The 24,084-nt window shown below is 40.9% G+C and overlaps 1 protein-coding gene and 1 pseudogene across 1 annotated transcript in view; both read left to right on the top strand.

The window, feature by feature from the left end:
- Window positions 1-10,394: 10,394 nt before the first annotated feature.
- Window positions 10,395-11,232, top strand: LOC130888432 (voltage-dependent anion-selective channel protein 2-like; annotated as a pseudogene).
- A 9,089-nt stretch (window positions 11,233-20,321) lies between these two features.
- Window positions 20,322-24,084, top strand: part of LOC130875244 (alpha-2-macroglobulin-like) — a 46,585-nt gene continuing 42,822 nt past the window's right edge. The window contains exons 1-3 of the mRNA XM_057771000.1: window positions 20,322-20,671; window positions 22,561-22,744; window positions 23,786-23,942. Of these exons, the coding sequence (XP_057626983.1) occupies window positions 20,574-20,671; window positions 22,561-22,744; window positions 23,786-23,942 (439 nt within the window). The 5' untranslated portion in view covers window positions 20,322-20,573. The remainder of the gene's footprint in view (window positions 20,672-22,560; window positions 22,745-23,785; window positions 23,943-24,084) is intronic.

Genomic DNA, 24,084 nt, shown 5'->3' with positions numbered 1-24,084 from the left:
TTAAAAGCAATCTTTGTTAGATTTCAAAATCTATAAGATTTTTGGATAAACCTTTTGACAATACTCAAGGGATATTTTTAAAATTCTTAAGAGGAAAAATTTTGGATATATATCTGTAGATCCCTAGTAACATGCTAATGCAGCCTGCCAATTATTATCAGTGTGAAAAAATAATCATCCTGCATTTTACCTAGTGACACAATAATTTCTATAGGTTCTTTATCAGTGAGGGATTATTTCTGAGTTACCACTTTAGCAACCACATTACTTCATATATTTATAACCTACTCTGCTTTAGATGTTACATTTGTTGTAGAATTTAACCAAGAGTTTCCAAATCCCTAGAAGTGATAAACAGATAGTAGAGTATTCAATGATATGATACATTTGTTTAAGCATTAATTAGACGAACAGGAAAAAAGAACATCCTCTATAGAATGAATGACTAATACCTCTGGAAATTTAAACAGCATTGGCTTAGTGCTTTATGCCCCAATGGTAATCGTTTCTGTACTAGAAGTTGGGCTTGCTTTAGTTTTTTTCTCCCAAGAAGAGACCATTGATAATTGAGTTATTTTTACTATGAGGGAAAACAAAACAAAAAACTCATTTTCCACAAAGGAACCTTTAATAATGAATGATTCCCGCTTTGAGGAAAAAGCAAAAACATTTAAACAAATACCAAGCAACAAATAAAAGACTAAATTCTGAGGCAGCCCAGCCAGCTCATGTTGGAGCCATGGGGCTCCATGGGTTATTCCTTGGAACTCACTGTGTTCCACCAGGCCCTGGTGACCAAAAAAATCTGCAGGGTGGAGGGCTAGAGTTTCAGCCAGATCTCTCATGATGGTGAGAGCCTCATTATGGCTCTGTGACTGGGAAGCCTGAACCTCATTTGACCCACCCTGCCAAGACCTGCCAAGAATTCTCTCTCTCTCTCTCTCTCTCTCTCTCTCTCTCTCTCTCTCTCTCTCTCTCTCTCTCTCTCTCTCTCTCTCTGTTTTTCTCTTCCAAACAATACATTACTGTACTCTAGCTTGTAAAATAATTAACAGGGAGTTTATCTCCCTTTTCATGGGACATACTTACGAAGCTGCAGAACTGTAGCTCTGAACATTTCGCTCTTTTAGATCTTAACAAAGATCTCAATAATTGTACAGAATGCTTTGTCTCAAAGGACCAAGAAGAACCTGTGTTGATTTTCACTCCCTCACAGTTGCGAACCCTTGGGTGAGAAGTCTGAGTTTCCTAAACCCCTAATTTCTCTTTAAAGAAAATGTTTCTTACCTTTATCGAAGGTCATATGTCCCAGGTTGTGGCAACAGCTGTGGTGATTCCCTTGCAGGTGTAACAACAGGCAAGGAAAAGACAATCCATGAAGAGACAAGAATGAAACGGCTCAGCCCAGTTTTATTGTAACCTGCACTGGACCAAGGCTTTGAGTCCTGCCCAGATCATTTTACTTTAGCCATATTTAAGCATAGCACAATTTTGGGAAAAAGGTTTTAAGATAACAATTAACTCAGTTCCAAATGCACAACAATTTAAGACATGTTTGCATGGATATTCTTTACAAAGTTCATCTGGCTTCTTTCACAAGAATGGGTCTGTTGATAGTGCCCATGATTTAGGGTCTAGGGAGCTTGACTGAGGTAAACATAATGCCTGAGGGAGTCAGGGTTGGCCTGGTCCTAAGACAGCATAGAAGTTACTTAGGATGCTGTAAAACACAAGTGACATCCCTTCTAAGAATGGGTTTTATGGCCCAAAAGCTAGGCTCAAGATTTAGGAGGAAAGGATCTGAGATAAGGAAATTCTGTGAGATGAGGGCAGAGTCTGTTTCATCAGATGAAGAAGGAGGCTTAAAGGAAATCCCACACTAGCTCAGAATTGAGAAATAGATGATTATTTATTTAGGGGAAGACTCATAAATCAGAATCCTCTGCTGGAACGGAGATCAGAAACCAAATCCCACAGCTGGAAAAGAGACTGGTTGCATGCTCGACATTGGCATTAATAGTATAAGAGGCCATGCCTCACTGGGTGGGTGACTACTGGTTGTAGGCTTTCCTGTAGCACCTCCCCCTTTTGTTTAAATAAGAGAGTTCTAAGCCTATTACAAAATTATATACAATAAAGAACAAATATATTCAATAATTACCTTATCCTAACTAGTTTAAGTCTTGTACAATAAATAACTTGGCCAAGTCATGAGAGGAAAGTAACTACAACTGTCTAATCTTCAACCCCATCAAAGATTTGAGAATGGAAATAATATTACTTGAGTAAGCAGGAAGTGCAATCAAGCAACTTCCAAAATGTGCAACAAATGACAGAGACTCTGGCTACCTGGGCAATCACCCAAAGTCTCATTTGCAACAATTTTTAGCAACCAACTTTGGCTAAGGCCTAGAATAACTGACAGACCATTTTCAGAGGTGGGAAAATTTTCAAAACCATCTTACCCTGTCTTGACAAAATTTGACAGTCCTGCTTATCCATTTCCAGATACCATGTATCTTGTCAGTGGTTGAGGCATGGGCAGTTCCTTGCCCAAAGGCCAGTTTTGCCAAGATGAAAAAAAGCTCCAAGTGAAGTGTCTTCGGTGCTCAACATTCTCCTGGGAATAGATAGGAGCAATTGTATCTCACTTCAACAGAACCCTAAGTTATTTAAATGCCATATTCTACAGCTTTTTGAAGTAGTTGAAGATTACCTATCAACGCAGAATACAATCTCTATGTATCTAAAGAACCTTATTAGTCTAACTTAACTATGACAAACATAGATGACTATTGATCTATAATTCTTAATACCTATATAAATTTAAGACTCATATTAGAATATTATACAATAAATAACTGTGCAACAAGTGAAAACAATGATCTCAAAATGTAAACAATGCATAAATATCTTGATTAGAGGTAGAAATGTACATTGCAATATGATAAATATATATCAATATATAAAAATGTTTTAAGCAGAGATAGAAGCATGTATGCATACAATATTCAATATAATTTAACTTTGTATCAATATACAAGAATCTATACCAATGTAATTGCCTATAAATAATAACTCACAAGTATTCACTCTATTACTCACTATTATTATTAGTGTGAGTAAGCTCACACTAATCTCTTATCCCGTCCAATCTCCCTCCCTTTTTAAAAGAGATCCCTGAGCCTATAAAATTTCTCTACCAACCCCAACCCTATACCAATTATAATCAACTCATAAATGATGTCCCTAACCCTGAGGACAAACTTTGTTTGTCTTCTAGAATTACTTCCAGCTGTCATGGGGGTGATGTTCTTTCTATGGGATCCTGTGAAAGTAAAATGATGGCTAAGTTCCAAGATTACTGTCTGGTATAATTGAAAATAGTCTCTGAGTATTCGGTAGGGTTTTTCTGAGGTTTCTATTTTGAGGTCTGTCCAGAATGTTGTAAAATTGTGCACCATTTCAGCTAACCAAGTTTGAACCATCTTGAGCAGCTGGTACCCAAAACAGGCCTTATAGCAGCACTATCAACATTATGATGTCATATCAACCAATTGGAGTTGCCATTGTGGGGCCCCATCTTCTTCCTGGAAACTTCAAAGGTTACTGCAGGAAAAGTCATTGTTCATTGTGGAAAACTTAAACATTGTTTATACAGATATATATTCAATGACAGGTATAATAGAGACAAAAATAGGTATTATAAAAAGTAAATTTTTTTCTAAATTCTTTCTTCTTTCTGTCACATAACAGATAGCTCCTGATATGAGACAGAAACTCTAAATTTTTCTTTTAACATCATGCTGGATTTAGAGGACAGAGCTGTTGTCCAACTCCAAAGCCAGCTTTGATTTTGAAGTGAGTCATGACTATTATTATAGATGGAAGCATAAATATATATTTATGTTCAATGATTCTTACCCTCAGATGACCTGTCCTCATCAGTCATAATTCTCTTTGCTTGGTGATCCCATCAGAATAATTTATCTTTTCCTCTTTAGGCATCTAGATGTCCAGGGTCTCTTGACTTTTTGAAGATGAGTATTTTCCTGCAAAGACAAGAGCAGAACCCTGTCCCAACCCTTATGAGGTTTCCTTACCACCTGAATGGCTGTCACCTCTATAGATGAGCCGTCATTTCTCTTTCTCAAGAAGTTTCTCTTTTTCAAACCAAATCTTTATTAATTTTTCTTTTCCTGTGGAAACGAGAGTGAAACCCCTTCCCCAACATAGCACATCTCCTGGTTTCCATTGTGATGTAAACACATCCCTAAAATATACTGGCTTATTAATTCAGAAGATTTTTTCATTATCCAATGTCTCTCTGCTGCTGTTGTTCCTTTCTTATGAGCATTAAGAAAATTTAAGGTTATTAAAGCATTATGTAATCTATTTCTGGGGGTATTTCCATCCCTCTCTGTTTAACATATCCTTTATAATTTGATTTGATCTTTCTTTAACTGCCTGACCTGTAGGATTGTTTGATATACCTGTAATATGCTTTATATTATAAATAAGGGCCATTGGTGCCTTTAAAGGTTTGCTAGTTGCTTTGTGTTCTTGTACAGCCTGAATGACTGGTGATCTTTGTGTAGAGTACCTTATAATATCCTTCTCAGAAATATGAGCTTCTGGGATTGCAGGATTGTTACTCCTATTTGTATAGCCTTAGTTATTCTTTGTAAAAAGTCACTAAAGTGCTCTCTCTGACCCTGTGTAACCCTAATATATGATTATGCTTGTTTCTGTAGTCTCTGCTCGTTGACCTAGATTTTCCGTATCCAGCCGGTCCTCAGTTTGTGTTTTCTTCCTTGCTCCCATTTCAGTTTTCAATTCTTGAACTGTTTCCATTACCTGTTTGATTGATTTTTCTTGGGTATTTACTCATTTCTTCAAACTTTTTGTTATACTTCTCATCCATTTCTATAAGGGCATTTTTTACATGTTGTTTGAGGGACTCTATTGCTTTCATAAAGTCAATATTTTCCACTTCTTCTGTGCTAGGGTGTTCAAGTCCTTCTGTTGTAAGATCATTGGGTTCTGGTGTTTTCATGTTGTTTTTCAGATTGTTGGGTGAATTCTTGCCTTGGCGCCTGCCCATCTCCTCCTACCAATGCTATCTAGTGGGTCTTCTAAAACAGGATCAGGTTTCCCTGCTGGCCAGGGGCCCCGCATACAAAATGCCCCCGCTCCGTTTCCTGGGTCCGGCCTCAGACCAAGATCCCTCACACCACTCAGGAGGGTCTACAGGAACCTCGTCAACAAAAGGTCTACCACTCTGTAGGCCAGCCACCAAAACAAAGACACTCCCGCTGCCCTCTGCCCCGAAAACCCAACCCAGCGCCCAAACAGGCTGAACTGGGTGATCCCGTGGCCCTGCGGAATGGAGGGAGAAGGAAGGAGGCCTCTGGGGGCAAGCTGGGATGGACCAGGGAGAGAGAGGTCGCAGCAGAGGAGGAACTGCCCTAGCAGGCTGGCTGGGGAGTCAGGGTGGTAGGGGAATGCCCCCACTCCATTTCCTGGGTCCCACCGTGGGTCAAGAACACTCCCACCACTTAGGAGGGTCTTCTGGGGCAGGTCCAGGCTTCCTGTTCGTCTGGGACCTTGCCAAGAAAGGACCTCCTACTTTGCAGGCCAGCCACCAACACACCTACTTGAGTTAGTTGTAGTGGGATGATCTGCTCTCAGTGTGGGCTTCACTGATTCAAGCTTGGACCATCAGAAAATATAAGTTCCTGTCTGCCGCGCTGCCCGCGTCTGCGCCAGTCTGCCTTGAAATTACCTTATTTTTTTTTTTGTTTTTTTTTTTTTGTTTTTTTTTTTTTGTTTTTCGAGACAGGGTTTCTCTGTGGTTTTTGGAGCCTGTCCTGGAGCTAGCTCTGTAGACCAGGCTGGTCTCGAACTCACAGAGATCCGCCTGCCTCTGCCTCCCAAGTGCTGGGATTAAAGGCGTGCGCCACCACCGCCCGGCTGAAATTACCTTATTTTTGTCTACGTGGCTTGGCTTGTATTTTTCCACAGGTATGTAAGCGTCCCAGTAGCAGAGACTGGCATAGCTTTTGTGAAGTACAGAACAGAACTGGGTACACGGTGTGCATGAAGATGTTTGTGCACTAGCAGGGCAGCATCGTCGTCGGCTTTGATGGCAACAAACCTTCCAGGACCCGCAGAGCCTCATTTTTGTAGATTCTTGAAAGCTGACTGGGTGCGTGATCTACTTCAGCATCTTGAAATTCTGAATGGATACTCCTTACTGGGTATCTTCAAGGGGTATCCCCCAAATAATCCCAGATTCTGTACATTTGAGGGTCTTCCTCCTCAAATTGGCCATTAACAAGACCATGTATTCATTTCAGTTAGAACCCGGGCACATCTCTAAAACAGGAAAGAAAAATGCACATATATCTTATGAAGCTTTGAATTCATGAAGTAAAATGAGCCAGACAAAGTGCTAATCACAAATGTTTGTTATTTGGGTCAAATGACAGTGTCCACAAATATTAACTACCCCAGTTTTAACTTATTCTAAAACCAAAAAGAAAAGGAAAAAAAAGATCTCGTCTTTGAAGTCAGGATATGTTTTGTCACCAATATATGCTCATATATTTAGATGAGACTTTTCTTCTTTCAATAGAACATTAGATAATTGTGTCTTTTATGTTGATTTTATCTTAGGTGTTCCAGAATCATAATTTCTTCTCAAATATATTATTAATGCTGAAATGTTAGTAAGTCTTGTCAACTATATTAAAAGTTTGTATTTTTAGCCCCTTCATAATGGAGCTGTAGGTTTGAAGCACATTTTCTCACACCTGAACATACCTCGCTCCTCCATGGCCCTTCACTAACACATGTGCCATAGTCTTGCCAGAACAACCACGCTTTCCCCATGCACTGGTTACATAATTGCCTGCAAAATTATATCTGAATTCTGTCTTATGCAGTTCAGGCTCTGCTTCTCTCTTGCATTTTCTCCAGGCCCCAGTCAAGCTGAATCTCCTTTATTTGCATTTTATCTAACACCTCGTGTTATTTCATAATCCCATTCCTTTGCTCACATTGCCTTATCGCCAGAATATTTTACGTGTGTCTGAGAGTTAACCAGGAATTCCTCAGGCAGCAGACAACAGGAAAGCCACTGCTAGCTGCCTAAACAGACAGAGGTCCATAGGTTGATGCTTCAAGGCTGACAGGTTGAGGCAGTTGCTCAAGGGTGCTAAGAAGTCAGGCTGATGCTGTCTTTTGCCCGTGCTTAGCAAACAGAACTTTGTTCTCATGCTGCTGCTTGAAGTTTTCAAGACAGTTGCTGAATTACAGATAGACATTCGCTTGCCGTGGAGGAAGCATAAAGAAGGCCGACGTGCACACTGGGATTTATGTGTGTGTGTGTGTGTGTGTGTGTGTGTGTGTGTTTAGAAAGAATAAAGTCCCTGTCCATAAGCCCCACCTAGCAGTTTTCTGGTCCTTGTATTGGTCCTTGTGTTGAATAGTTTTATGTCAACATGACACAAGCTAGAGACATTTGGGAAGAGCAACTCTCAGTTGAGAAAATGTCCTCTGAAAACTGGCCTGAAGGCAGCTTGTGTAGTACATTTTATTATTTGATGATTGATGTGGAGGCACTCAGTTCATGGTGGGTGATGCTACTCCTGGGGTAGTAATTCTGGTTCTATAAGAGAGCAGGCTGAGAAAGCCATGGGTAAGCAAACCAGTAAGCAGCATCCTTCCATGACCTCTGCTTCACTTCCTGCCCCCCAGGCCCCTGCCTTGAGTTCCTGACCTGATGTTTCTGCATGATGGACTACAAGCAGCAAAATAAAATAAACGTTTTTCTTCCCAAGCTGTCTTTGGCCATAGTGTTTTATCACAGCAATAGACACCCTAAGACAAACCTCATTGGCTAGACTATATCAAATAGTCATAACTAGTTGGAAGGAGGCCAGAGAAAAGATTACTCTCTGAGCAGGATTATGGGGCATTGGGAAACAACTGAGAAAATGATTTGATGTAGGTGGGTCTTCTTTCTATGTGTTTCTTTCATTGGTTAATTAATAAAAAAACTGCTTGGCCTGATAGGTCAGAACATAGGTGGGTGGAGTAGACAGAACAGAATGCTGGGAGGAAGAAGGCAATGAGGCAGACACCATAGCTCTCCTCTCCGAGATGAACACAGGTTAGAATCTTCCTGGTAAGCCATCACCTCATGGTGCTACACACATTAATAGAAATGGGTTAATCAAGATGTGAGAGTTAGCCAATAAGAGGCTAGAGTTAATGGGCCAGTCAGTGTTTAAATAAATACAGTTTGTGTGTTATTATTTCCAGGGCTAAGCTAGCCGTGCGGGAGCAAGCGGGATGAAAAGCAGGCCTGCTCGCCTCACCACTACAATGGTTTTTTCATTTTTTGATATTCATATCAGAAGTTATATCTTAGAAATACATACTATATTTATAAACTATATATTTCCCTTTCATCATCACATGCATATTTAACAGGCACCTCATACACAATACATACCACTGAAGGATTTTCACTGAAGTCATAAGGAGAAGAACAAGAAGCGATTGTCTATACATGACTTATTAATTATAATGAAACTATTCACAATAATATATTCTTTTGAAGTAGATATTTTTATTACACGAGAACTTATCTTCAAAGCACATTTAAATAAAAACAGAGCAAACTGTACAATAAAATATTACTTTGAAGATAAAAATAAATTTAAAGTTTCATGTGGCATCTCAAGGGACCCTACACAGCCAATTTTGTTCTTTGGAAACAGCTCATACTTCTAACTTTGCATTATTACAGATGCAGTCATGTAAACAGAGCTATACTGGAATAAAGATGACTAAATAACTCAGTGGGTACAATATAGTCCAAAAATTCCACGATTGCCAAAGATGCTTTAAAAAGTTCCAAGACTACTAAATAGGGGCAGACTTTTCCACAAAAGGAATTTGAAAAAAATTTAAATATTTGAATTCGAAGAAATAGAGCTAGGCTGCTATACCAATTTAAAAATGGAATTAAAAAGTTAAATTTTTAAACAAGACCTAAATTTATGGAACTTGTAGATGATTTGTAGGGTAGAAATCAAAAGTCCAGGTGACAAGGTGACATCAAATGCAAAACGTTTACACTCTATTAAATACCTTTCTGCTGCTGTGGCAAAACACCAGGACCAAAGATAACTTCAGAAGTTTCAGAGAGAGGCTACAGTTTCAGAGAGAGGATCCACAATGGCAGAGAGGCATGGTGATTGGGGCCAGGGCAGAGCTGAGAGATTACATCAACAACCACAAGTATGAAGCAGAGAGAATGAACCATTAGCTGGGTGAGGTTGTAAACTCTAAAACCCGCCTGGCGGCACACTTCCTTCAGCAAGGCCGCACCTTTTAAAGATTTTATAACAACCCACAAACAGCACCCTCAACAAGATGCTAATTGCTCATATGCCTGAGCCTATTTGGTAACATTTCTCCTCCCAAACACCATACATTAAATTCAAAAGCAATCTGGAATATGAAAAAAAAAATACTTGCAATATCTAACAAGAGACTAGTATACACACTATATAAAGAATGCCTATAAATGTACAACAACAAAAAAACAGCCTGAGTTAATTAGTTGACAAGTGTCTCGGATGACACTTCCTCGAAAGATGAGGTCCATATAACTAGGAAGCCTGTGGACAGACCTTAACATTGCTACTCAACAGAGAAATGCAAACCATAACCACAGTGGGAAAACACACCGTATCTGGTGATGGTCAGAGTTTTAAAATGACACAGGAATTAAGAAAAGGGGATGAAAATGTAGAGAAATGACTCTTGTGCACTGTTTGTTGGGATTATAGAACTCAGTTCTTGAAAAGAAAATGAAATTTTCTAAAAGAAAAATAAAAATAATGCTGTGTTTCATCATTTCCACTTGTAGGTAGAACATTTTTCCTTAGTATCTGTGAGAGCATGATTTTAGGGCATCTTCACCTTCAGACACTACAGCCCACAGATGGTCAAGTCCTTTATGTAAAATGTAATAGTGTTTGTATATGATCTATGTACACTGTCCTGTACACTAAAATTCACTGTAAGATTACTTATATATAAAACCTAATAACAGAAGTTACTGAAGCAGAAGGCAGGTGGAGCTACTAGAAGTTATGGGGAGGGGAAGTAAAAGAATCATTGATTAATGAATATAATAATTTCAAATCTGAGTGTTAAGAATTAAGTTTGGACTCCCAGCTGTGGTGGCTGCAGCACTTACAACCTCCAGACAGTGAGTGGCTTCAGCTGAGAGGCGACCCACAGCGGCAGCACCTGGAGGGACACAAGCAGATTACCCCCGACACACACACACCACACGTGCGTGTAACTTCACCATGGTGGACTGTTGTGTATGCACTGCCCACAGCCAATGCATTTGCCTCCATCGTATGCTGACCTTGGCAAAGCTGCCAGAGATATTCTCAACAAGGGACTTGAATTTGGGTTTGGGTTGGTGAAGCCGGCTTTGACAACAATGTCATGCAGTTGTGTGGAACTGTCAACAACCACCAGTTCATCCAGTACAGATCTGGGAAAGTTCCTGAGACCTTGGAGACCAAATACAAATGATGTAAGTGTTGTCTGACTTTTATAGAAAAATGGAATGTTGGTAACACTCTGGGGACAGAGAGTGCGGCTGGAGACCAGGTTTGAGACTGACATGCGTTGTGATCTTTGCACCTAGCACACGTGCAAACCTTGGCTGTGATGTCGACTTTCATTTTGCTGGACCTGCAATCCCTGGTTCAGCTGTCTCTGGTTAGAGGGCCAGCATGGTGGGTACTAGCTGACCCATGACAGTACCGAGTCAAAGCTAACAAGGGGTGACTCTGCAGTAGGCTACAGGACCCGGAACTTCCAATTACACACTAATCAACAATGGTACAGAATTTGGAGAATGAGCTTATCAGACAGTATGTGAAGGTTTTCACACCAGTAAACTTTGCTTGGACATCAGGTGCTAACACAACTCGTTTTGGCATTGCTGCTAAAATCCCTTTGGCTCCTCCTGCTTCCATTGCTGTGAAGGTCAATAACTCCAGTCTAGTCAGAGTGAGCTATGCTCTGACTCCGAGGCTTGCTGTGAAACTTACATTGTCTGCTCTGGTAGACCGGAAGAGCTTTAATGCTGGAGGCCACAAATTTGGACTTGCCTTGGAATTGGAGGCTTAATCTAGCTGAAAGAACCTCTGGGAATGGATATCGGAAGGTAAGACCTCAGTATGTCCCATGTGTTCAGCAGGCTTCCCGGGCTACACCCTCCTAGAAGGTGATCAAACCAAAGGTTGTTTAAACAAGAGCTGTATTTAAAATATTTAGACAGGTCCCTATTGGCTGGTTATCTAGTTATCAATGCTGCGATCATGCAGCCACCACTACATTATTTAAATGTATTCAACTGTTAAATGTGCTACTTGGCAATAACAAAATAGACATTTATAAAAACTACGCAGAAAAATTAAACATTTCACAACAATGTTAAATATATGTCACACCACTGAACTCTGTACTTAAAATCATTATGAGTAGAGGAAAAAAAGAAAAATCCATATGTTCAACATATGTGTGATATTTATAGTTGGAAAATACTTGCGGTAAGTCATATCTTATGTTCTTTATATCATTTTCTGTACACTAGCATACATGACTTACTGTTATAACCTAATACATATTTGCAAAAGCTGAAAATATTTGAGTTCTTTTCTTCTCTCCTCAAATCTTAGCAGAATTAGGCATACATTTTCAGAAGATTTTTGAAAGGTGGCAGAAATACAAAAGAGCAACATATTCTATAAAGACAAAGAAAGATGAGAAGAAGGGCTAAGGGCAGGAGCTTATTGCGGCCGGAGTGGCCTCTGGCAGTGCCCCAGAACTGCCAGTCATGGTATTAGTTATTCTGACCTTTCAAAAGTCTAATGCCTTTTTCCAGCATTACATGTTGCTGATGAGAATGGCTGGACAAATAGGCACAGTAAATTAGGAAGCAGAAGTCCGAAGGACCGTATTAACAGGTTGCAAGGATCCACCAGCTGATAGACAAAGCATGGGGCTGTGTCTCATCCTGTGTTGCAGACATGAAGATGGAGCAGGCTGGTACTGATGGGGAATTCCCACATTAGAAGCACTGGGCAGTTTAACAGTCCAACATCCCGTTGAGTCAGGCTTTTTATGAAACTGACACAGCACTTCCCCAGGGGATCTGAATCACCAAGTGGGATTAACTCCATGCTTGGAAGTTAGATGGCCACTGGTAAGTTCCTTGTTCTTCGCAAAAATTAAGAAGCCTATACTTGGACTCCCATTTGGTTAAGAAAGGAGGAGCAAAAGAGGAACCAGTAGCAAGACTTGAATATCCTTCTCAGAATGTCCTGTCCCATGGGACTGCTCCACAGATTAGATTGTGTCTCAAATGTCAGCTCTAAAGCTATTAATGCTCTGAAATAGAGTCTCAGGAGAACATCATATTCTTACATAACATTTGAATGAAGTTTAGCGAACACTTACCAAGCCTGAACCTAAAGTGCTCACAAAATAAGATAGCAGTTCCCATTCTTGAAAATGGAACGAGTGAAATACTAGGAATGAGTGATTGTGTCCGACAGAATTCCAATCCTTTGAGACTTACACTAGAAGCCCAGCCTTTCTCTAAATTACTGTGCGGCTTTCACAACTCGTACACCAATTGTCTCATTGTAACTCTCATCTGTGTTAGTAATAAATGAACTGACTGAATAGAAACACAAACAAGGATCTCTGTCTTTATATAAAACCGAAGTCCAAAGTCTTAGGAAGGCTCAACAGAAAAAAGTCCTCTGAAAATGTTACTGGGGCAAGGGCCAGTGAAATGGCTCAGTGAGTAAAGGTACTTCCACCACACCTAATCCCAGGACCAACATGGTAGAAGGCAAGAACTGGCTCCTGCCTGCAACTTATCCTCTGACCTCCACACGAGCACTGGTATTATGTGCATACATGCACACACACACGTGCACGTGCACACACACATACACACACAGTGAAAATGTCATTAAAAATTTGTTGAAGTTATTCTATCATGTATGCACATTTTAAGTAATGTGCTTTAGACTATATATGTAACAGGAAGGCCACTTGTTTGTCCCAGCTACCCAGAACCGAAATAATCACACAGAAACCATATTCATCAAAACACTGCTTAGCCCATTAGCTCTAGCTTCTTATTGGCTAACTCTTATATTAATTCAACCCATTTCTATTAATCTGTATATCGCCATGTGGCAGTGGTTTACTGGGTAAAATTCCCAGCATCTGTCTCCTGTGGTTCCATAGCGTCTCCCTCCAATTCTGCCCTTCCTTCTCCCAGCATTCAGTTCTGTCTTCCCTGCCTACCTAAGTTCTGCTCTATCAACAGGCCAAGGCAGTTTCTTTATTCATTAACCAAGACAGAAGGACCTCCCACATCACATATATACAAATATATTATATACTGTACATATTAATTTATATTGTCAATTAATACTAAATTAGAGGGATCTGGAGACATGGCTCAGTAGTTAAGAGCACTTGCTGCTCTTGCAAAAGTCTCCATTCCCAGTACTCACATGATTTACAGGCATCTAACTCCAGTTCCAGGGCATCAGACACCCTCTTCTGGCCTCTGTGGAACCAAGCATACATGCAGCGTGCATATGTACAAGCAGGAAAAACACACATAAAATAAAATAAAATAAATGTCTTTAAAAATATTAAAGTTGGGCAGGGAGGCACATGCCCATAATTCAACCACATGGGAAGATGAGACAGGAAACTTAGTTTAAGACTAGCCTGGGCTATACAGTTAGACATTACCTAAAAATTATCCAACTTAGATGAATAAATGAATGAATAAAGTTGCCAAGTAGAGTCTTTAATAGTATATCAGGAATTGATGAATTTAAACATACTGAATGCATTTAAATGCATTGCACTTCTTCTCGTGGTTATGCTTTCAGTGTCTCATCTTTGCATGGTGTAAACCTCCAAAGCTGTCAGTGCAGTCATATTGGCACAATCCTAGTAATCATAGAAGCATCCTCTAGCATCATCCTTTGGCATACCCTTTAGCAGCATCCTTTAGGAGCATCTTCTCACACCATGCTCTAACATCATCCTTTGGCATACCCTTTAGCAGCATCCTTTAGGAGCATCTTCTCACACAATCCTCTAGCATCATCCTTTGGCATACCCTTTAGCAGCATCCTTTAGGAGCATCTTCTCACACAATCCTCTAGCATCATCCTTTGGCATACCCTTTAGCAGCATCCTTTAGGAGCATCTTCTCACACCATGCTCTAACATCATCCTTTGGCATACCCTTTAGCAGCATCCTTTAGGAGCATCTTCTCACACAATGCTCTAACATCATCCTTTGGCATACCCTTTAGCAGCATCCTTTAGGAGCATCTTCTCACACCATGCTCTAACATCATCCTTTGGCATACCCTTTAGCAGCATCCTTTAGGAGCATCTTCTCACACCATCCTCTAGCATCATCCTTTGGCATGCCCTTTAGCAGTGTTCTTTAACAGCATCCTGTTTATTTGGTAGAATATGGGGTTCATTTTTGCATTTCCTACAAAAAAATGCCCTTGAATTAGGCCTAGAATAAATAGCTACCCATTTTAAGACAAGGTGTAAAATATCTATGAAAAGTCTTTATTCCAGTTCCTGCACAGCAAGAAAAACTAAAGTTCTAGAAAATGTCACTGTATTGAGCGAGCATATGTTTCATATAAGAAAACACCATACCAGGCTAAATGATAGATAGAGCTTAAAAGCTATTATAAAGTTACAGGTTATGCCAACAAGAAACATTTAAATTATTTCCCCTAATAAAAATAAACATTTTCTCTTTAACACAAAAATTAAAATGCATTAACTTAAAAAAGACATTATAATGTTTAAGCAATTAATGGAATTATTTCTTATTATAGCCTCAGAGGATGATACATGGCATATGCCTCATGTTCTTCTGCTTTATAAATAACTTGTAATTTCCTTTCAAATGGCACCATGCTATTTCAAGTTTTATGAGCATACTTAATTATAATTTGCTATAAAAATACATGAAGTATGTGAATTATGCTATTTATTATTGACAGCTTCATCTTAACATACCCTTCGCCTCTGATTAGGAAGAAGGACTTTCTAATAAGAAAATAAAACCTAAGCCAAGCTAAGCCATAAGTGGGAGACAGGGCTCCTGGCAGTGGCAAAGATGCCAAGCAGCTCAGAGACCAGACTTCAAAGGGAAGAGTATGTGCCCTGTCCCCTCCATAAACTGGCTACATTTTAAAAGATTACTTGTCTTTTATATGGCTGACAGGAGATTATATTCTGAATAGATGACATGAAGTGTGTGTAAGATATTTTATAAGACTCTACTTTTAGCAAACATTATACAAACACATCAACTAAAATCTGTCCACTGGGACTGGAGAGATGACACAGTGGTTAAGATATCTGACTGCCCTTCCAAAGGTCCTAAGTTGATTTCCAGCTCCCACATGGCAGCTTAGAGCCATCTGAAATCCAATGCCAAGGGATCTGTTACCTTCCCTTAACCTCTGCAGGTACCAGGTGTGCAAATAGTGCACAGAAATACATGTGGGCCAAACATGCATACTCATAAAAGTAATAAAACAAATATAAAATCAGAGCAAAAACACATCCGCAAGACTTCCAAAATGTGTGTGTGTAGACTGGAGTGGAATTTATTGCTTGTATTAAATTGGTTTAGTCTGATCACTAATTCCTCCATATCTCAGTAGTGGTGTCTGGTTGTGGGTGCCGGTTGTCTTCAAAAACCTAAGGGAGCAAATAGAATTTAAGTGAGAAGGCAAAATGTATTAAACTTTTACTAACTTGGGGGCACCCGCAGCAAGGACTTTGTTATAAAAATGTCTGGGAACTGCTCTGCTTTTATCTCACTGAAGTTTGGGGAGGCCATGAGATCACACAAACAAAATGTGCTTAGTCCTGAGAGCCTCACCATGGACACACGCTGCCCTACCTCCTGGCTCCAGGCCTGCACAATTTCTAAACTGGCGAGTGTAGCTTGACACCTACTTAACGCCCTCATTTTGAAGGTGATTAATGTATAAACGGCTGAAATGTCCTCACCATCGCAGGGACAGAAGACATGCCTGTTTCCCACGTTCTCCTGTCTTGGGCATTGTTAGCTAGTGCACACCGAGCCCAATCACAAAACTTTCTAGTCCCTATTAAGTACTTTTGCAATGTGAGGGAAACTTTTTTCCTTACTAATTTTTATTAAGGCCTGTCTCTTAATCTTGCCTTTTTCCCTCTAACTATCAAATATACCCTTTGTGTTCTACACCCTTTCTTTCTGTTCCATGAACTGCCTTTCTTATTTTCTCTCTTTCTATCTGTAAACACTCACTACGTTCTTCCAAGATGTGTAAAACCCATCCAGGCTGTGTGCTCCCTTTTCCCATGAGGCAGTGTCTATTTAGGTAAATTTGTATTTTTTTTTTTCCTGGAAGTAGTGTTGGACACTGTTCCCATGGTGAAACCCACAAAAGATATAAACAATCTCTTTTCAAACATGAAGATTTAAAGTATAGAGATTAATTTTCACTAGTGTGATAAGGTTTGCAGTTTGAAGATGACAGAATCTGATCTACGATAGTCCCATGAGTCTGACAGCACAGATGGTGGGACTTCCAACTCACTGGCAAGACAGCTGAGGTGCAGAGCAGATACCCAGCTGGCCATGACCGACCACACGGTTCACTCAGAACCGAGGCTCCGGTGACCAGGAGACTAACTGCTCCACCCACTTGTCAGCTTTTTCTTCTCAAGTTCTTCACCCCAAGTGAAATGGGTTTGGAAAACGTTTCCTCTTTGTAAATGAACATGTGGCAATGGGATATGGGGAGAATGTCCTTCCACCAGGAGGTGACGAATCTCTCTATATAGCCTTCACTTTTTTAGTCAGTATTTCCACTCATGCACACAGTGTGCACAGATCAGTTCCAACTTCCTCTTGTCCTTCCCAGCTCTAGTATTCAGATTTCTACTTCCATTTGACTTCTGTTGTCTGCTTGTGTCTGGCTTGTTTCCCTTAGCGTAGTATTCTGGAGTTCCATCATCGACTGCAAATGGCAGCATTTCATTATAGTTTACAACTGAATGCTGTTCCATTGGGATGCATATTTACAGCACATTGGCTTGTCGTGTCCTCAGAGTATCCCTGTGAGATGATTCCTTCTCCACACAAGTGGAAGATTCTTAGCCTTGGCCATGGCAAAAGCAACTTAAAGGAGAACATTCATTCCGGCTCAAGGTTTAGGTGTACAACATGGTGGGAAATTCAAAGCAGTTGGATACATGATATCTACAGTCAAAGTCGACCATGAGTGTGAACTAAGCATGCAGACCAGTGTTCCGTTGGCTTCCTGCATTTCCACCCTGTCCAAGGAATTGTACTGCCCACAAGAGGTGGGTCTTCCAACCTCAGCCAAGGTGACCAAGATAATGGGGGATGTCCAGAGGCCCATGCCTTAGGTCATTCTAGATCCTGACAAGTTAACATTCACTGTAGCCATCAGACAGATGTTCCAGACCTCTGCTCTTCCTTTCCTTCTGCATCTCTAGCAGACATTCACTGTAGCCATCAGACAGATGTTCCAGACTCCTACCCCCCCCACACACTTCCTTTCCTTCTGCATCTCTAGCAGGCATTCACTGTAGCCATCAGACAGATGTTCCAGACTCCTACCCCCACACACTTCCTTTCCTTCTGCATCTCTAGCAGACATTCACTGTAGCCATCAGACAGATGTTCCAGCCTCCCCCCTTCCTTTCCTTCTGCACCTCTAGCAGACATACACTGTAGCCATCAGACAGATGTTCCAGATCCCTGCTCTTCCTTTCCTTCTGCATCTCTAGCAGATATTCACTGGCATTTTCTCCTTCTTAGATCAACTACAAATGTCTCTCCTGTTTAGCATGTTCCCTCCATGTCTGTGTGAAGTTTCTGCCCCACGCAAACATGGAGACAGATGGTTCTCAAGGCTGTCATCCCTAATCTAGATGAATAGTTGTCATTCTATAATTTAATGTCACAGTGACATAACTTGTCAGTAGTGACCTTCACTGTTTATCTTCAGAATTTACAGTGAGAGAGCAAGTAAATGTTATTAACTTTTGACCATCCTATCTTAAGAAATCATCCTTGAAAATGTTTGTTTCTAGCATCTAAAAAAAAAAGTTTCAAATTCTGTTACAGATTGAATCAAGGTATTATAAAGTAAGTCCTTTGCATTTTTAATTTTGAATGCTATTGTTACAGATGCCTTGGCATGAATTCACAATCACACTGATTTAGTAAATTACTTTTTTGGTAGAAGGGTCCTTTTCTTGAGACTCAGAGACTCTCTCACTCTCCTGAGATTCCTGACTTTTGCTCTGCCTCTCACTTAGACAAGTGTTTCTTGGGCCCTTGTCTTGGGCTCTTGACTTTTTCATCAGCATCTTCTCAGCATTGATATTTGTTTCTGTAGCCTGCACAAACAGATGAATCTAGGGACCTCGGGTATCCAGGCAGTTTAACTTTAGCGTAAGTGAGAAATAGTGTATATTTTCATGATGCTGCCCACAATGAAACAATATAATTCCAGTTTCGTATTATGACCCAGGACATGGACAGACAGGGATAGAGGTGATTGACATGTAAGTAATGGCACATAAGGATAGGGTACAGTCTCTAGAACAAAGAGACCAGGAACAGAAAGAATACTTGGATGCCACACCCGAACTGCCTAAAACTATGTGTTCTTTCAGCTCAACCCTCTGTCCTTGCCTCTGCTCCTGCCTGTCTGTTCTCTGTCTTACTCAGTCAAAGGCGGCTTAATTCACTCAGTGACTAGCTGGGAAATTAAAACAAACAAGGCTTTTTATTCCCTGTCATCTTATTTATCAAACATGCTGTCACTCGGCAACCTCTTTCCGGTTCCATCGTGAGTGTCCTGGTGTAGAACCCACTCCGCTCACTCCGCTCAGCCTGCCATCTTCTGGATTATTTCCTTGTCCGCTCCATATTTCCATAAGATTGAGCTTCTCAAGGAATAGATCTGAACTTCAGTGTTGCCAAGGTTCTTCTCTGATTTAAAGCCAACTCTTCGCCACCCTTCTAATCGGTCAGTCATTTCTTTCAGGACAAATACATTTATTTTGTTTTATCAAGAGCATCATTACTGTCTCTCCTCCTGAGCTCCTGTATATGTATGTCATTCTAAAGCTTAGGATGCTCCCTCCCCCACCCTTTCCTCGAGCTAACCACCACTCACTCTGCACAGCTTATTTTCAGACAAGTTTGCTTCCTCCCAAATTGTTTCCAGGAGCCCCAGCTGGACTTTGTGCCCTCGGGGAGTCTTCAGCTTCTCTAAAGATAATGATTGGCTACTCCATTTGTCTCGCTGGTAAAATCTATCCTATCCCCTGCCCCATGAGAACGTTAGAATTTTTGTTCATTCTTGCTTCTACTTGTCTGACATTCTATCGCTAGGTTCTGGCCAGGGAGGGCCAATAAATGGTTAGGAATAACCAAGGAGCTGCAAGAACGAGTGGATGGACATGCCAATTAATAAAATTGTCTCTAGGACATAGAGACTAGAGAAGCGAGTATCATACGCAAATGTTGGATGGCAAAGGCGATTAGGATCTTTGTTGGGAACAGTAGACGGGGGTCATTTGAAACTTGTGACTTTCCACATTCTTAGACTAGAAATGTATGTGTGTGAAGGCTCGGGTCAATGCTATGCTATATCGAGACTTAGAAATTTACTGTTTAGGCTAGACTGGCTGGCCAGCAAGCCGAGGACACTCCTGTCTCCTGTCCTCCAGCACTTGGACTACAGTTGAACATTAGGAAACGTAAAAACAACCATTTTTCCTGAACCTGACGCTTCCTTTGCAACCTAGTATATAATACCTCTAAAGTCAAAACCTACTTGCTAGTTTGGTTCAAAATCCTTTTCACAGAAGGCTGCTGAACGTGGGCCTCACATTAAAGACAGGCTTTATGTGGCCCGGAACTTGTTGGCACACTCATTTGGAGTGAACTATTCAAGCCTCCCTAGCTCTGCTTAAGCTGCGCCCTCCTTGCCAACTATCCAGGCAGGAGCCCAGAGCATCAAGAAAAAGCACTGTGGGAGGCTACGGGGGTGGAGAAGCCGATTGTCCGCTTTATTGGACAAACCAGAAAAAGTGAGCAGTAACTGAAAAGTGGTTAATCCTTCTGGGAATTTTGGCTAACCGACCAGGAATTAACCTTGGCAGTAATTAGGCCATCAATGACCTTTTCAGAGACTGTTCAAAGACCTCAGCTTTGTTTAGAGAGCTTCTGTGGGTGGAACCAGCTGTTTGCAGAAAGAACAGCGTAAAGCCCGGCTGCTCCACAGCAAGTTCAGGACCAGATCTCCTGCGGGTGCAGGGTGCAAGGCAGCCGGGTCTCCAGTCAGTCCTGTGGCATGGGGAAGCTCAGGCTCCCACACCCAAGCGTGACCGTGCTGCTGCCGCTGCTGGGGCTGCTTCTGCTACCCACGGATGTCGTCATATCACAAAAACCGTGAGTTCCACAGAACGCGAGAAGCTTGGTTTTTCGTTCCTTTCCTCTAACCATCTCCTTCTTTCTCACCTCTGAAGTTCCTCCCAGCTCCCAGAAGTCCCCAGTCCCGCTCATTCATTCGTCCTCCTTCACTCACCCTTAAACATTTCTGAGCTCTCTGGATTTGGGAACAGCAGATCCCCTAGTGATGCACCATCTTTCTGGATGCTTGAAGTAACAGTCAGTCTTCGGGACTGCGAGACCCTGTGGTCTTTACATGCCTCACCTTGTTTGATTCAATAAAGGCATACCTCTCCAGAGTGGCGCTTTGTCTGGAGAGTCACAAATCCTTAGGAATGGCTCACAGTGTGTATGTTGATGCTGAGAAAGTAAAGGACCCAGTGACAAGACAAGACTTTTGTGCAGATTAGCTAGTGATTAGGTCTGTGTTTCAAAGAAACAAGAGTAGACAGACAGACAGACAGACAAATATTTGGGAGCACTGGCTCTAGGTAATTAAGGGCAGATCATACAAGAGGATGTGCAAGAAACCATGACAAAGATATAACTGTTATCTGCCATTTACTTTCTCTTGTTGGAGACTGTTTTCCAAAGAAGAACGTTGTTTTCATGAGGAATATCCAACCACGCATCATCAATGTTCACTGGGGGGTAGGGGTAGGGGTGGCACAATTCTCAATAAAGATGTGCTTTTCAAGTATTTCTATTTTAAATCTATTGTATATGAATCATCATTTATATATTTTGGTAAGTTGTGTATTATAACTTCTGAAAATAATTCAGTCATAAGAAATTTTTGACACAAATTTTAGTCGCACATTTAAAACAAGAGTTACTGTTGTATTTTCATATCCATGAGTTGGGTATAGCCAACATCCATGTTGGATAGACCCCAGGCATATAAATTTCATGCATAAAAGTATAATGTGTATATACCTGTTAATAAAAATTATGTTGTTCATGAGATATTTTAAAGCATAAGGAAATCATAGTATAAACTTCTAGAGAGTTAGCAGCACAGAAATTAGAATTTTTGAGCATTACAAAAAGAACTTTCACATACATTTATTTATTTATTTACATACATACTTATTTACTTACTTATTTTGGACACAGGCTCTTGCTATGTAGGCCTGGCAGGCCTCTTGGTAATCCCCCTGGCTCAGCTTCCAAAGTCATGTGCCACCATAGCTCTCAATACAGATTTTTAAATAAGTGATAGTACTTATAAAATTTAAGATTCTATGGAGAAGTTGAAACCTAATTTAAGAGAAATTAAGTCTTATTTTAGAGTGTCAAAAAAGGTATGTTTGCTTGTGTTTAAAAATACAATGAAAATAGAAGTTAACTTGAGAGTGTGTAAGATGGGCATGGCATTTAAAAGCGGTCTTGAGAGTTGCTGCTTGAAACTGGAGTGTTTTTAGTCGTATGTTAGGGTATTGAGAAACTCTCTGCCTTTCTCCTGAGTTACCAGAGGATGGGCTGTGTTCGAATGGAGCTTTTCCCTTCTTTTGGAAAGGCAAATACATATGGTGCAAACAAGTTGTTGGTGTGTGAGTTTTACAAGCTTGCTGGATACATGCATATGCCTATCTATATGTCTGTCTATCTATCATCTATCTATCTATCTATCTATCTATCTATCTATCTATTTATCTATCCATCATCATTATCTATCATCATCTATCTATCTCTCAATAAAGATGGTCACTACAATGGCCTGGGAGCAAAGGGGGCAGTTAATTTTTACTCCATTCATGGCAGTTCGGTGTCTGTCTTCTCTTACTATATGGCTAAGGATGAGGGGTGGTAATGGCGGAACTGTGATGGGACATAGTGACACTGATGGCAACAACTCTCTCACTCTCCTCTAACTCCTCCATCCCCAGAATCTACATGATGTTGGTTCCCTCCCTGCTCCACACAGGCGTCCCTGAGAAGGGCTGCCTCCTCCTAAGCCACCTAAATGAGACGGTATCCGTGAGTGCTTTCATGGAGTCTGTCCAGGGAAACCAAAGCCTCTTCACTGACCTCGTGGTCGACAGGGACTTGTTCCAATGTGTCTCCTTCACCGTGAGTATAGCCACTTGGCTTACTTGACTCGGTTAGAGTAGGGATCTGGTGTTACCAAGGCAAAGCATTGAGAAACTAGGTGAAGGCAGTGGAGCTGGGTGCAGGGAGTGTCCAATAAAGAATCTGAAGTTAAAGCCGGGCGGTGGTGGCGCACGCCTTTAATCCCAGCACTCGGGAGGCAGAGGCAGGCGGATCTCTGTGAGTTCGAGGCCAGCCTGGTCTACAAGAGCTAGTTCCAGGACAGGAACCAAAAAAAAAAAAATCAAAAAAAAAAAAAAAAAAAGAATCTGAAGCTAGCAACCCAGTGTAGAGATCCAGTACCAACTCATCTGTTTCACCTACATATTATAGGCATATTGAAAGTAAGTTCAATGATCAAAGAACAATTCTATTAGTCTAAAAAAAAACAACAACAACAGCACGCAGTAGAGAAGAGGGAAATCATTTTTTAAAGTTTATAAAGCAAACTAGGTCAACGTTAATCATACTCTCCCAAGAGTAAAAAGCTACACAGAGAAACCCTGTCTCGAAAAACCTATAAGTAAATAAATAAATAAATAAATCTGTAGAAAGCACCCTGGGCATCTGTAGAAACCACCCTGGGCATCTGTAGAAGCCACCCTTGGCATGTGTCCAGAATCTCTTCAGGGCTGGATGCACAGGAGATACTTGCAATCTAGTACTAACAAAACACCTTCTTTTTCCCAGTGTTGAGACCCCGAATAGCAGTTCCTACAATGTCCTGTTAGTGGATAACTACTTGGCCAGATACAGGGTGTAACTGAGTCCAGACTTCACTGTATTTTCCATACAGATCCAGATGAGATCCTCAGTCCCGGCTTTTCTCATTAGTGTTCTTTCTCCACCTCATGTTCAGGTCTTCCCATTTGTAAAATGTCAGAATTCCGCCTCTGCCAACTTCCCGGATGAGAACGAGGGAGCGAAATTAAGTTAAAAGGGCAAGATCTCCATAGAGATGTAGAACAGGGAGAGGAGGAGGCTGGAGAGACTCACTGGGTTTCAGACTCTTCCATATTTCAGGTCCTACCGGCTTTGTTCAACGAGGTGATGTTCCTCACTGTGCAAGTAAAAGGACCAACTCATGAATTCAAGAAGAAGAGCACAGTGATGATTAAGAATAAAGAGAGTTTGATCTTTGTCCAGACTGACAAATTCATCTACAAACCAGGGCAGACAGGTATGGTGAGATCCACAGTCAGGACAGCATCCAAAAGGAAGCTCCTCTCCCTGACCCCCATAGTCCTTGTGATCCTTGGTTCCTTAATAGTTGTATTGCCCACCTATAGGACTGGTCAGGGGCTCACCAACATTTTTTTTTT

Source organism: Chionomys nivalis, chromosome 1 (genome assembly GCF_950005125.1).
Source record: "Chionomys nivalis chromosome 1, mChiNiv1.1, whole genome shotgun sequence".
In the NCBI taxonomy this organism is placed as follows: Eukaryota; Metazoa; Chordata; class Mammalia; order Rodentia; family Cricetidae; genus Chionomys; species Chionomys nivalis.
Note: the sequence above shows the minus strand (reverse complement) of the source record. Positions and strands in the feature narration are given on the sequence as shown.